This window comes from Delphinus delphis, chromosome 3, assembly GCF_949987515.2.
Source record: "Delphinus delphis chromosome 3, mDelDel1.2, whole genome shotgun sequence".
NCBI lineage: Eukaryota > Metazoa > Chordata > Mammalia > Artiodactyla > Delphinidae > Delphinus > Delphinus delphis.
In genome coordinates, this window is record NC_082685.1 from 163,546,280 (window position 1) to 163,558,734 (window position 12,455).

The following is a 12,455-nucleotide window of genomic DNA, read 5'->3' on the forward strand; positions in this document are numbered from 1 at the left end:
ATTTTTTTTTTTTTTTTTTTTTTTTTTTTGCGGTACGCAGGCCTCTCACTGTTGTGGCCTCTCCCGTTGTGGAGCACAGGCTCCGGACGCGCAGGCTCAGCAGCCATGGCTCACAGGCCCAGCCGCTCCACGGCATGTGGGATCTTCCTGGACTGGGGCACAAACCCGCATCCCCTGCATCGGCAGGCGGACTCTCAACCACTGCGCCACCAGGGAAGCCCTGTGGCATATTTTTATAGAGAGAAATGGCTGAGACACCCATTTGGAGGTTAAAATCATCTTTTCAAAATTCTGCGCCTTGAAAGGAAATGCATTTGAATTTTTATTGGTAGGATATTAAAACAAGTAAAAGCAATAGAATCTAAAGAGAACAATAATTTGTTTTCTTTTCCCTTTGTAAAAGGCCTTCATTCAGTTCAGTGTAATTAATTGTATGGATAGCAAGTACCTCATATAGAAAACCTGTTGGGGTTTAAATAGTGAAATCATCCTCTCTAAGGCAACCTTCCTTTCTCCTTTACTCCTTCAGATAAGGAGACAAGGAGGTATTCAGCTCCTGGTGGACCTGCTGGACCATCGGATGACGGAAGTCCACCGTAGTGCCTGTGGGGCGTTGAGAAACTTGGTGTATGGGAAAGCCAACGATGACAACAAAATCGCCCTGAAGAACTGTGGCGGCATCCCGGCACTGGTCAGGTTGCTCCGCAAGACCACCGACTTGGAGATCCGGGAGCTGGTCACAGGTCAGAATCCTTATTAACGGCATGACTGACTCTCAGATAAATTACCCATCATCCAGCACGGTTGCAATGTGCTCACCAAGTATTATGGTCCCGGCCTCTCTGAGAGCTAATAACACCAGTCGTCCCGATGTGTCTCTGTAAATAACAAATGTGAATGAGAGGGTATCAGGTGTCACGCCGGTAGATGGGTCATATTAAATAACTAGCATCCAGTAAACATAACCCTCCTAAAATTCTATGACCGTATTTCAGTCTTTGTCATTTGATTTAGAAGTAGTTGACATCTTAAAATACCCATGGGTCATCATTGGAATGACATTAATCATAATGGATGAAAGGACAGAGCATGTGAGTTATTGCTAATCAGGTATATATTCTGGCTTAGAGCGTGGTTAACAACAGAGAGCTTATTGTACTTAACAGTTAATTTCTTGGATAAAATATTTATGCCTAGTAAAAGCCCCCAGGTTGTATAAAATTACAGATTAAGGGATTTCTCAAAAGTGATCATGAGAGAAAGCCTTTCTATGGGCAGAGGACTTTGGAGTTTTGTGAAATGGACATAATTATGGTAACTACCTTATAGCGCCATAGGATTAATCAATGAAAAAATATAAAGCATTTAGCGTGTGCCTTTGTGGAATATGTATGGATACAGGAAACATTAGTCATTTGCTGTTGCCCTTCACTTTTTACATGTGCAGTTTTACTTGTTGGAGGGCTATGGATATCGGTGGTCTCAGTACAGAATTTCAAATCACTTTTCTTGATTATATATATATATATATATATATGCATATATTGCTGTTCTATGTGATATTTGTTTTTTGGCTCATCAAAGTACTCCTTCAAGTATTTGGCAAGGGGATTGCAAGGTTGACTCTCAGAGAAGGATCTTTTAATTATCCATGTTTCCACTGACCTTCTATCTCAACTCTAAAAGTTCCTTGAAACTATGCTGCTGAGCATATGCGCAGTTGCTCATTTAAGAAAATACATTACCGAAGCTAGAGTCATAAGTATTTGTTTATTCTTGGGTCAGGACTCCCAGCTGCAGTATGTTTTCTTTAACTTACACCCTTTAAGATTATTGTCACATCTCCTTTGTACTTAGCTAAATTAGAACTAGACTCCCAATTGTCTTTCCTTTTGTTTTTTTCTTTTTCCTTTTCCTTTTTTTTTTTTTTCTTTCTCTAAGTGGAGGATTGTCTTTGTGGGGAAAAAAAAAGTTGTCAAGGGTTGTGTTATGATAGTAATGTTTCACACTAAACTAGCATGGGGTGGCTTGGTCAGGGAAGGAAAAACTGTTGTTATGCACGTATTATGATGTGCAGGATAGTTTGGGGATGAGTGAAATAACTGAAAACATACCCTGCCATTAAAGTTAGGAACACCTGTGCTTATTTTTATGGAATTGGAAATTAATTATTCCAATTATTTAATTGGAAATTAAATTGGAAATGGCTGCAAGTGAAAGGACTCAATGTGCATGATGGAAAACAAACACCATGGTGCTTCTGTGCCTTGGCTTCCTTGCCAGTGGATGGATGAGGCCAACACAACTAAAGGAACACCCTGCTGTGTACTTACGCATCCATTTCATGATTTGAAAAGAATTGGATTCTACCAAGATTTGGATTTGCTCCAGCACAAATCCCTTGTCTTGAAGCGCTCTCTGTGGTGGCTTATCTCATTGTCAGAGAAACTCAGCCCATGCAAAAGGTTGAGGTGTTGATGGCTTCAATCAGAAAGGAGATGGAAGCAATGCCTGTGCCCCATGACGCTGTCTACCACAGCATGCCCTGCGCTTCTTGTGATATTTGAAGCTGCTGTGAAAGAAATGAAGGCTGGCTCCTCCCTTGCCTTTAGCTCTGCTTCTGACAGATGCTGGGTGTCACTCATTATGTGCCCCTGAGCAACATCAAAAATTTCTGTGTGAGCCCCATTTGGAAACATCAAAGGCAGAAAAACTCTTCAGAATGTCCACAAGTTTCCTTTCCTGGTGAAGCTTTGGCTGTAGGAAAGATGCTTGGACTTGTTATACCTAGAAAATGTATGCCTCTTATTCTGCTCCTTTTGAGAAGAACAAAAGTTTGCACCCATGGTCAAATCATGACCCACTGTTTCCTCATCAACCTGAGCTTGTGGCCCAGACTCTCTCCTAGAAAAAATGCTGTCTTCTGCCATGACGCCATCCAAGCCATCAGAACCGAATGGATTCAGGGTGACAGTGGTTGCTACTTCAATAGATGTTTTCTGCCTTTCCAGAGGCAGGGTCTTATTGTGCCCGGCTAAACTTCAGGCACGAATTTCACCTTTTTCAAAGAAAACTAGGTTGTCAAAACATCTAGACTGGCTGAAGCTCCTGGTTTCGGGAATTGCCACGGTGGATGCTGTCGAAAAACAACAAGCCCGTTGGCCAAGCTCCCCCTCCAGAAAAGGAAGTCCGAGGCAAGCATCTAGGAGAGCAATCCAGCATGGAAGGAATTGCCACTGCAGGTCAGTCTTTAGTGACAAAGCCTTCTAAATTTCCACGCTGGTGGAAACCTGGGGCCGCCTGGAAGCCTGCGAGGCTCGCTGACTTCATTTAAACAGAGCAGCAAGGTGCAAATCTAGCCAAAGCTGACTCCACTGCCTGAAGAAAAAAGTCAAATGAGGCAAACGGATTCACCTCCGAGAGGCTTAGAGAGTCATTTTCATCTTCAGCACCGGCCATGGTCAACCGCCAAAGTGAGCTGTGAGAGCTGGGATTCCGCCGGCTCCTGCAGAGCTTTGAGGATACACGATTTTAGTACCGCCAACCCAATTGAACTTCAAGGTTATCCAGTCCTCCATTTCTCTTATGTGTTATCCTCTTTCCTCTCCTCTGAGAGTCTTGGACTCGGCTTCTGTGCACCGGTGCCGAATCGAATCTCAGAGACAGAGTTTTGGGTGAAGTAGAAAAGAATAGCTTTATTGCTTTGCCAGCAGGCTCCTGTGTGTCCCCGTGCATCCTAACCCAGGGGGATTTGGTGAGGAGTTTTATAACCATAGTTCAAAGGTGGGGCTGCTGATAAGATTAGGGTGTGTGCAGGGCCTGCACTCCTTTCATCTGGTCTCAGGTGATCTTCTTGATGAGCTTCTCTGGTTCCTTTTAATGTGGCCTCAGGTGGTCTTCTCTAGAATGAAGAATGCTGACATCTTCTATTTATTGGGGGTTTTAGTTCTATGAAGAGCTCAAAAGGGCTTCCCTGGTGGCGCAGTGGTTGAGAGTCCGCCTGCCGATGCAGGGGACACGGATCCGTGCCCCGGTCTGGGAAGATCCCACGTGCCGCGGAGCGGCTGGGCCCGTGAGCCATGGCCGCTGAGCCTGCGCGTCCGGAGCCTGTGCTCTGCAGCGGGAGAGGCCATAACAGTGAGAGGCCCGCATGCTGTGGAAAAAAAAAACAAAAACAAAAGAGCTCAGAAGATATCGTTCTGTGTATCCTTTGAGGAACCAGGACCTGCCCCAAGGCTGCACTGTTGTTTTCTGGCTGATCCTCCCTTGTCTCTCTGTTCCCTCCCTTCTCTGATTAGCAAATGGTTGAATCTGCCCTTTGGGACCCAGGGAAGATCATGGAAGCTGCGGTCCGTTCCCTACAAACAAGGAACGGGGCCGTGGCGGGGAGGGGGCGACACAGAAAGGCTTCTGTGCCTAGGAGCCCCACAGGGTCCTGCTTGGTTTCAGTGTCTGCCCAAGTCTGATGAACTTTCTACTCCAGTAAGCCAGGCCTTTCGCTCATTCCTTAGTTGCTCACTTCTCAAATGTTTTTGAATGTCTATGGGCATTGGGTGTGTGCTAAGCCCTGGACATCTGCACATGCAGGCTTGGCAGTCAGCTAACCCACACCAGCACAGCCACCTTGATGCTTCCGCCAGCGCCTGCTATAATGGTTGGGGACACTGCTGTGAATTGTCACACCCTGGCATTACTGGCTGCTAATCATTAAAAGAGATGTCCTGGCAAACGTGTCCATGTTTTAGAAGCTTAACTAGATGAGCATAAAAAGAGGTGATGGCGGGCTTCCCTGGTCGCACAGTGGTTAAGAATCCACCTGCCAGTGCAGGGAACACGGGTTCGAGCCCTGGTCCAGGAAGATCCCACATGCCGCAGAGCAACTAAGCCCGTGTGCCACAACTACTGAGCCTGTGCGCCACAACTACTGAGCCCATGTGCCACAACTACTGAAGCCCATGCACCTAGAGCCTGTGCTCCACAACAAGAGAAGCCACCGCAATGAGAAGCCCGCGCACTGCAACGAAGAGCAGCCCCCGCTCGCCGCAACTAGAGAAAGCCCATGCGCAGGAACAAAGACCCAATGCAGCCAAAAATAAATAAATAAATTTATGGAAAGAAAAAGAGGTGATGGCTTTGGAGGGTGGAGTAGAGGGTAAAAGGATCACTTCACTTCTGTTGTCACAAGGACCCTCCTCAAAACCTTTTTGGAATTAGGTTAGACACTCGTGCATGAATCAAAAAAACAGTGATTCAAGCGTAACAACTCTGCCCATTACTTCCTTTGTAATTCTTCAGCAGACCTAATCGTTCAGCAAGGAATAAAGACATCCCAGGCCGTCTCTAGTACAGGAAGTTTTTTCTGTTGTATTTTCCTTTCCTTCCTGCTTGTTAGTGAATTTGTGAAAATAGATGTGCATTGAAAAAAAAATTATAGCGGAAGGGAGGGTGACAGACACTTTGAATTCCTCTCTAGATATTTACAAACTAGGATGTTTTGTAAAGAAATATTTGAAAGAACAATTCTAGTGATTTAAAAAAAATAAAGCATGTTTATAAACCAGACTTTAGATTAGACTTAAGCTCTGTATCCAGAAGGGTCGAGAGCACCAAATTATAAACAATAAAAGACTAAAAGAACTAAATGACTTTGCAGAACTTTACATTATTTACTGAGTATTCCTTGGCAAATAGTTTGAACAGTAATAAAATGTTAAAAATTGAGCTATTTACATGCATTTACATTCAACACATAACCATGCTTGCTTAAAAAAACAGCTGCCTGTTTGCACTTCAGTATCTATTCATAGCAGAATATATTTTGCCACTGCCTGTTAGGTCTTGCAATAAATAATTTTCTTCCTATGCAATAATTACTATGAGATGATGATCAGAATTTTATTTAAATCCAGTTGAAGCTATTTCATGCTGGCCATTACTTGAAATGTTCCTAAGCAAATAAACTTTGATTAGAACTGCTGCCTGTCCTTTGGGCTTGACTAATACAACTTTTCTCTCCCTAAAGATGGAAATAACCTAAATTTTGAAATGCCCAACTAAAGATTTCAATCTTTATTAAACCATAACACTTAATAAATAAGTTTTATTTCTGTTGAAAGCAAGTGTCCTTAAGAGTTCTACTTCTCCAAGAGCAGAGTATATTTTTTCATTTTATGCTTCGTGTTCCCAAATAGTCTTTTCTTTTAACTAAGGAGACAGGCCTCAGTTTAACTTTTTTACTTACTGGCATTAGGTCATTTGATTTAATGCCTAGTCTCCAAAGGGCCCCAAAGTTGAGTTATATGCCCTCAAAATTCATATGTTGAAGTCCTAACCCACAGACCCTCAAAACGTGACTCAGATGTAATTAAGTTCGGATGCTAGAGTAGGATAGGCCCCTAATCTGATATAGCTGATGTCTTTATGAAAAAAGGAAATTTGGACACAGACATACACAGGGAGAAGGCCATGTGAAGATAAAGGTGGAGATCGAGGTGATGCTTCTGCAAGCCAAGGAACACCAAAGATGGCCAGCAAACCACCAGAAGCCAGGAGAAAGGCATGGTCAGATTCTCCCTCACAGCCTCCGAAGGAACCAAACCTGCTGACACCTTGATCTTGGATTTCTAGCCTCCAAAACCATAAGTCTGGTAGACAAAGTGTAAATATTACTAAATATTATCTCTACTGCCAATGCAAGCCAGGTTGGAGGCATTACTCTGTGTCTGTTAGCCAGTGGGCTTACTATTTCAAAAGAATTCTGGGGTGTAACAAACACCCTTTATGGAAGGAGACATTGGAACAGAGGAGAAGCATTTTCCCCACTAGCATCCTCCAGCCTTTTTTTCTTCTCTTATTTTATTTGTATGATCAGCCAGAGGCATGGCTCATCTCTCCAAAGCAGGAGCCAAGCATCATCAAAGTAGCCTTTCTTCCATCTTCCTGGGGCTTTTTGGTCTTCACCTGGGACTCCTGGTGGGCATTTTATAAATTATACCAAGCGGTACTGAAATGGGTCAGAATAGCACATTATTTAAGTCAATCCAGGGTCACTATCTTCCTAAGATTTAAAATTAAAATCCAGATTTATTTTTTATCCCAAATAATGTCCAGCCATGTTATCCAACATAGCATATCAGAGGTTTTGCAATAATGTTAAGCATCATCATAAAGGTAAAAATGAACAGAGACATTCAAGTAATGAAATGCCAGCAATGTAGAGATGCTTTGAATTTTAATATAATCCCCACCAAATACCAAATTCCCAAGGAGAAATTAAAAATCAAAGTTTAAATCCACTTTCATGTTGAAGTCCAAAGACATTAAAGTTCAAAGGAATTAAAGCCAAAAAATCAATATCTCTTGCCATTGTGTGTTAAAGTTCAAAGACCACGATTCTTAAGTTAACTAAAGTGTAAAAACCATCCTCCCCAACTTCTTTATTCTGCATAGTCTCTGCCAGAAGGGTTCTCTGGGGTTTAGTTTCTTCAGCAACAGGGGCTACCTCACACTGGAACTGCTGACATACTTTCAGGGCCCTCAGAAGATACATTATTTCAGTGTCAGCTCCCACTCTTCTCACTGTTTAAGGATGTGAACCCTGGCGTGTGCCCATCACCTTTAGGAAAGAAGCCACCCTCAGCCCTCAAGAACGGTTATCCCAGACACAGGTGGGTACCCAGGACCAGCCGGAGTCAAGACCATGGCAGTCACTTACTGAAGTCCGTATTGATTACCTATTGCCACTACAACAAATTTCCACAAATTTAGCCCTGAAAACAATGCAAATTTATTATCTTCCAGTTCTGGAGGTTAGAAGTCCAACACAAGTCTCACTGGGCTAAAATGGCTAAAATCAAGGTGTCAGCAGGACTGTGTTCCTTTCTGGAGACTTTACGGGGGGCAGGCCTTGCCTTTTCAAGCTTCTAGAGGCCATCCACATCCCCTAACTGTGACCCACTTCCTCTGTTTTCAAAACTGGCAACATGGCATCACTGAGGAGTCTTCCACAGTCACATTTCCCATGACTGCTGCCTGGAACGGTCCTCTGCTTTTAAGGACCCACGTACCTAGACTGGACCCACCGGCATCTCCAGGAGACTCACCTCATCTCAAGATCCTTAAATTAATTGCAGCTTCAGAGTCCCTTTTGGCATATAAGGTAACATATTCACAGGTTCTGTGGACATTGTTGGAGGACCATTATTTTGGCAACCACAGTATCAGAGGAAAGATGAGTAAATGAAGATCTCCTTGGGTTCAGTGAGTCCGATGAGGCCAGTCTGGTGGTACCCAGCTTCCAGAGTCCACAGTGGGTGAACTTAAATTGACTCAGGAGAAAAAAATCCCAGCCAAAGGTTCATCTGGGTGTTATGCATTCATGCATATAGTCTCCTCTTTGGGAAATTGGAATTGTATACATTGCTGCCATCTTGGAATATTGAGATGCCTTCACCAGGTGTGTCAGCTGGGCTTTGACCAGAGAAGCATGAGCAAAATGAGTGGTCTGGAGAAAGGGATTTATTATCAGAATGAGACCTGACATCCCAGCAGGAGCTGGTGAAGGAGTCTGCGGAAGGCTGTACCTCTGTGTCTGGCGCTGGGGCTGAAGTTGACGTAGGTCGGCAGGTAAAGATGAGGAAGGAAAGCTGAATATGAAGCAGGGGAGAGTGAGGGCCGGCGGGCACCCGTGAGGATAGCCTGGCGCCCTCTTCCGCCTCTCCTTGGCTGCATGCTGGCTACGTGAGAGACGCACGAAAGCTGGCGCCCTTTGCCGTAGCCCTTTGCCTGGCCCAGGACGTGGGGAAGCATGGTGCCCCCCCGCCCTCCAGAGCTCACCGCCTGCTGCTTCCCCGAACCTTCCAGATTGCCTGCAGATTTCTCCCCTGACAACCTCAACCTGGAACGTGCAGGGAAGGGAATTCTGGGAGGCGTGGCTGCAGCTCTGCGGGGTGACACAGCAGGGACCCAGCACAGCAGGTGTCACCAGAGGGGACTCCTTTCCCTTTCTACGTGCTTGAAAACTTTGACTGTTAATTTCCTCTTTGGGAGTTGGGTGTCTCAGCTCTGCGCCGAAGGCGTGTGTCCTGTCTGATGACATGCCTTCCACGCCCACTTGTTCACAGATGTCTCTCAACCCTGTGCCACACAGCTCTTTCCCTGCTTTGTATTTTGGAATTGTGAAATCGCCTAGCTGCAGAATCACCCTCCACAGATTCCCAGACTGAAGACACTCTTTCTTTTTTTTTTTTAAGTTTTTTTATTTTTTGATGTGAACCATTTCTAAAGTCTTTATTGAAGTTGTTACAATGTTGCTTCTGTTTTATGTTTTGGTTTTTTGGCCACGAGCCGTGTGGGATCCTAGCTCCCCGACCAGGGATCCAACCCGCACCCCCTGCATTGGAAGGGGAAGTCTTAACCACTGGACCGCCAGGGAAGTCCCTGAAGACACTGTTGATGTCGCTGAAAAGGGTGCTTCCAGGGGCACCTCTGCTCTGTGCTGCTCAAGTCTCTGTCTCTGTTCGTGTTCTGGGCCCTGAGATCCACGTCTTCCTTTTAACCGCTGCGATGGGATGCATGTCTGTGAAGCATTCCCCTCTGCTCGTGCCCCATACCTTTCAGGAGAACTCAGTTGAGTTTCCACCTGTTACACCGGCTTCCTGGGTTGGACGCTGCTTCCTAGCGTGCGTAGGGAGAGAACTGTTTGCTGGAATTGAGTTCTGCGTTCCCTTTACTTTCCCTTTGCCCTTGAACCTGAAAGCACTCTAGCAGCGACCTGCTTTTCTAACATTCCTCTAGATTCCAGAACAGGAGTTGGCAAACTTTTTCTGTAAAGGGCCAGATGGTGACTGTTTTAGCTTGTAGGCCATAGAGTCTCTGTTACAACTATTCAGTTCCAATACCGGGTGAAAGCAGCTGTAGACAATACGGAAACAAATGGGCGTGGCTGAGTTTTAATAAAACATTATACATAAAAGCAAGTGGCTGGCACCCAGGTCATAGTTCATAGGACCCTCTGTTACCCCGTCTCTTCCGCAGCCAAGTTCTAGATGCAATAAAGAGGGAAGCTACCTCATCAACTCCTTACTCTAAGGGGTCAGGTTGGAGGCCAGGCTGCAGGTTTGTTTGCCCAGCAGGTTTGCTAATCCAGAAGCTCGGAATTAGGCAGAGGTATCCACCAACGCACAGCTGCAGAGGGGCCAGGGCAGCCTTCCTCCCCTGCTACCAACCTCCAGGGACACATCCAGTGGAGCCCAGGGGAACCAGAGTTCCCCGTGGCCACTCATTCCCAAGAGGAAGAAGGACAGAGCTGATCGAAGCCCTGGGTGCCCACTGACTACTTGAATCAGTCCCTCCACTCCCACGGGAAGAATGAGTGAGGGGTGTGGGAGAAGACTGTTTTACATTCATTGTGCTCCATTCAGAGAAAGGAAACAACAGCCCTGGGGAAGAAGCATTCCCCACCAACCCATGGCTGTGAATTCTAATGGATCCCTGAAGGCGAGAAGAAATCAGTGTTTGTACTTCGTCTGCCTCTTGACCCCAGGTCGTCTCCTAACCAACTCTGTATCTCACACATTTTTTATAGAGATGTCTGCTCTTATCCTCTGTCATTTTAACCATTTTAAGGGTTACCTCTCTCTATAGTAGATTGCCCAGTTATATCCAAATACAAAAGACAAAAGCAAACCTCAGCACTAGTTCTGATTTCTGATTTCCTCTCCAACCAGACCTAATCAAATTAGGAAATGTAGACCATTAACTTCTTGCCCACCCCTACTCTTAGTCCTAGGGATTGAAGGAGGTCTGTAGGCCTTGGGTCTAATTTATTCATTAAACAAATGCTTCTGGAGTGTCTTCTATGTGGCAGTGAGGTTTAGGTGCTTGGCATATAGGAATAAGTACCCAGGTACCTTCTAGCCAGAGACCATCTCTAGGGTATGGCACTCCTCCTAATGGCCAAGATGGTGGTACCTGTGCTCCAGGGAGCTGGATGGAGAAAGAGAGAATAAAAGGGCACAGTTGGGAGAGATCGTGGATTCCAGTTGATTTCAAAGTAAAGAAGTGAACTATAGCAAGACTTTAAGTGTAATTTCAATATGCATCAACAGAACCATTGCAGAATGTTTCAAGCTAGGAGCTCAGAGGCCTGCTCCCGTAGAGCTTATGCGGCAGTGGACAAGACAGATAATAAACCTGTAATTTCAGGGAGTGGCAAGTACCGTGATGAAAAATGAAGCCGGCTAAGGAGATCAGAAAGTGATGGGAATGAAGCTCAGCTTAAAAAAATGAAAAGCCCCAAATCAATCTGTGTTCACGAAGATGGACATTTCTTTTTCTCTCTCCCATAAATGAAGTCTGAAGGTTGTAGGCGATAACACAGCTGTGTCCCATAGTCTTTAGAAACCCAGCCTCCATCCAGTCATAGATCATATTCTTTAGGGTGTGGCTGTCTTATTAACGACCAAGGTGGTGGCGCCTGTGTTCCGATGAGCTAGACATTTTGATATACAGTGTTTTAAAGGAGTGTATGCTTCCTTGTGTTATGGTAAGATAAGACGTTGACTGTAAATCAGTTCTACAACCCGTCTTTATTACACGTTCCATAGGGTAGAACACCAGACAATGTCTCTAAAGCTGTCATGTCACATTGTTTCCTGTGTATTACATTCTTCCTGCTCTTCAACGTGCCTCACCTAAGAATCAGGGTATTCTCTGCATTCTTGTATCCCCGAAAGGGATGAACAAACGTTCCTCAATACCCACCACTTACCAATCATTGTGCTGGGTCCCCTGAGCCTGGAATTAAAGGAGTTGCTCAATGTCACCGCTGGGCTCTGGTACATGCCTGGGCCTCTATTTCCAATGCCTGTCTGCTTTACAACAATGATTTCCCAGTCCCCACCCCCGGCAATCAAATGCAGATTTCCAGGCTCAGGATCTCTATGGTAATAGCCTGGGACTCCACGTTTTTAATAAAATCCGACAGCAGTTCTCATGATCATGGATGTTTCAGGAATATCACTTTCTATTCTCTCCAGGCCAACAGTTACCACTGTGGGTTAGGAGGCATGGATGTATTTTGAGAGATACCAGAACAGTGTGTTGCTAATAGTAACTGAGTTATGAAAACATGTGGCTCATTTATCATGTTTCGCAAATTAGAAAGAATTTGAGGTTACCGCTTATTCTAATGTGCTTGCCCATGTGAGAGAGAAACAGTGGGCTGACTTCTAACAGACATAGCAGAAATTGCCTATAACAGTTCCCTAACTTACAGCCTGCAGTAAGCAACTGTTATTGCTGGTACTGTGAGCTGGGGTGGGGCTTGCCGCTGTCACAGCCCTCTACGTCCCTGAAAAACCTTTTGGGGTTTCCTCAGTACCTCTGAGCCTACTGCATGAGTGCATCCCATTTTCCATGCTGCCGGGGTAACGTGTTGGATGTTCCCAGACTGT

At 45.0% G+C, this 12,455-nt stretch overlaps 1 protein-coding gene across 3 annotated transcripts in view; it reads left to right on the forward strand.

The window, feature by feature from the left end:
- CTNND2 (catenin delta 2) overlaps positions 1-12,455 on the forward strand; it is a 937,337-nt gene that overhangs the window by 713,008 nt on the left and 211,874 nt on the right. For all 3 annotated transcript variants that reach the window (XM_060009660.2, XM_060009661.2, XM_060009662.1), the window contains one exon: positions 530-743. In XM_060009660.2, the coding sequence (XP_059865643.1) occupies positions 530-743 (214 nt within the window). The remainder of the gene's footprint in view (positions 1-529; positions 744-12,455) is intronic.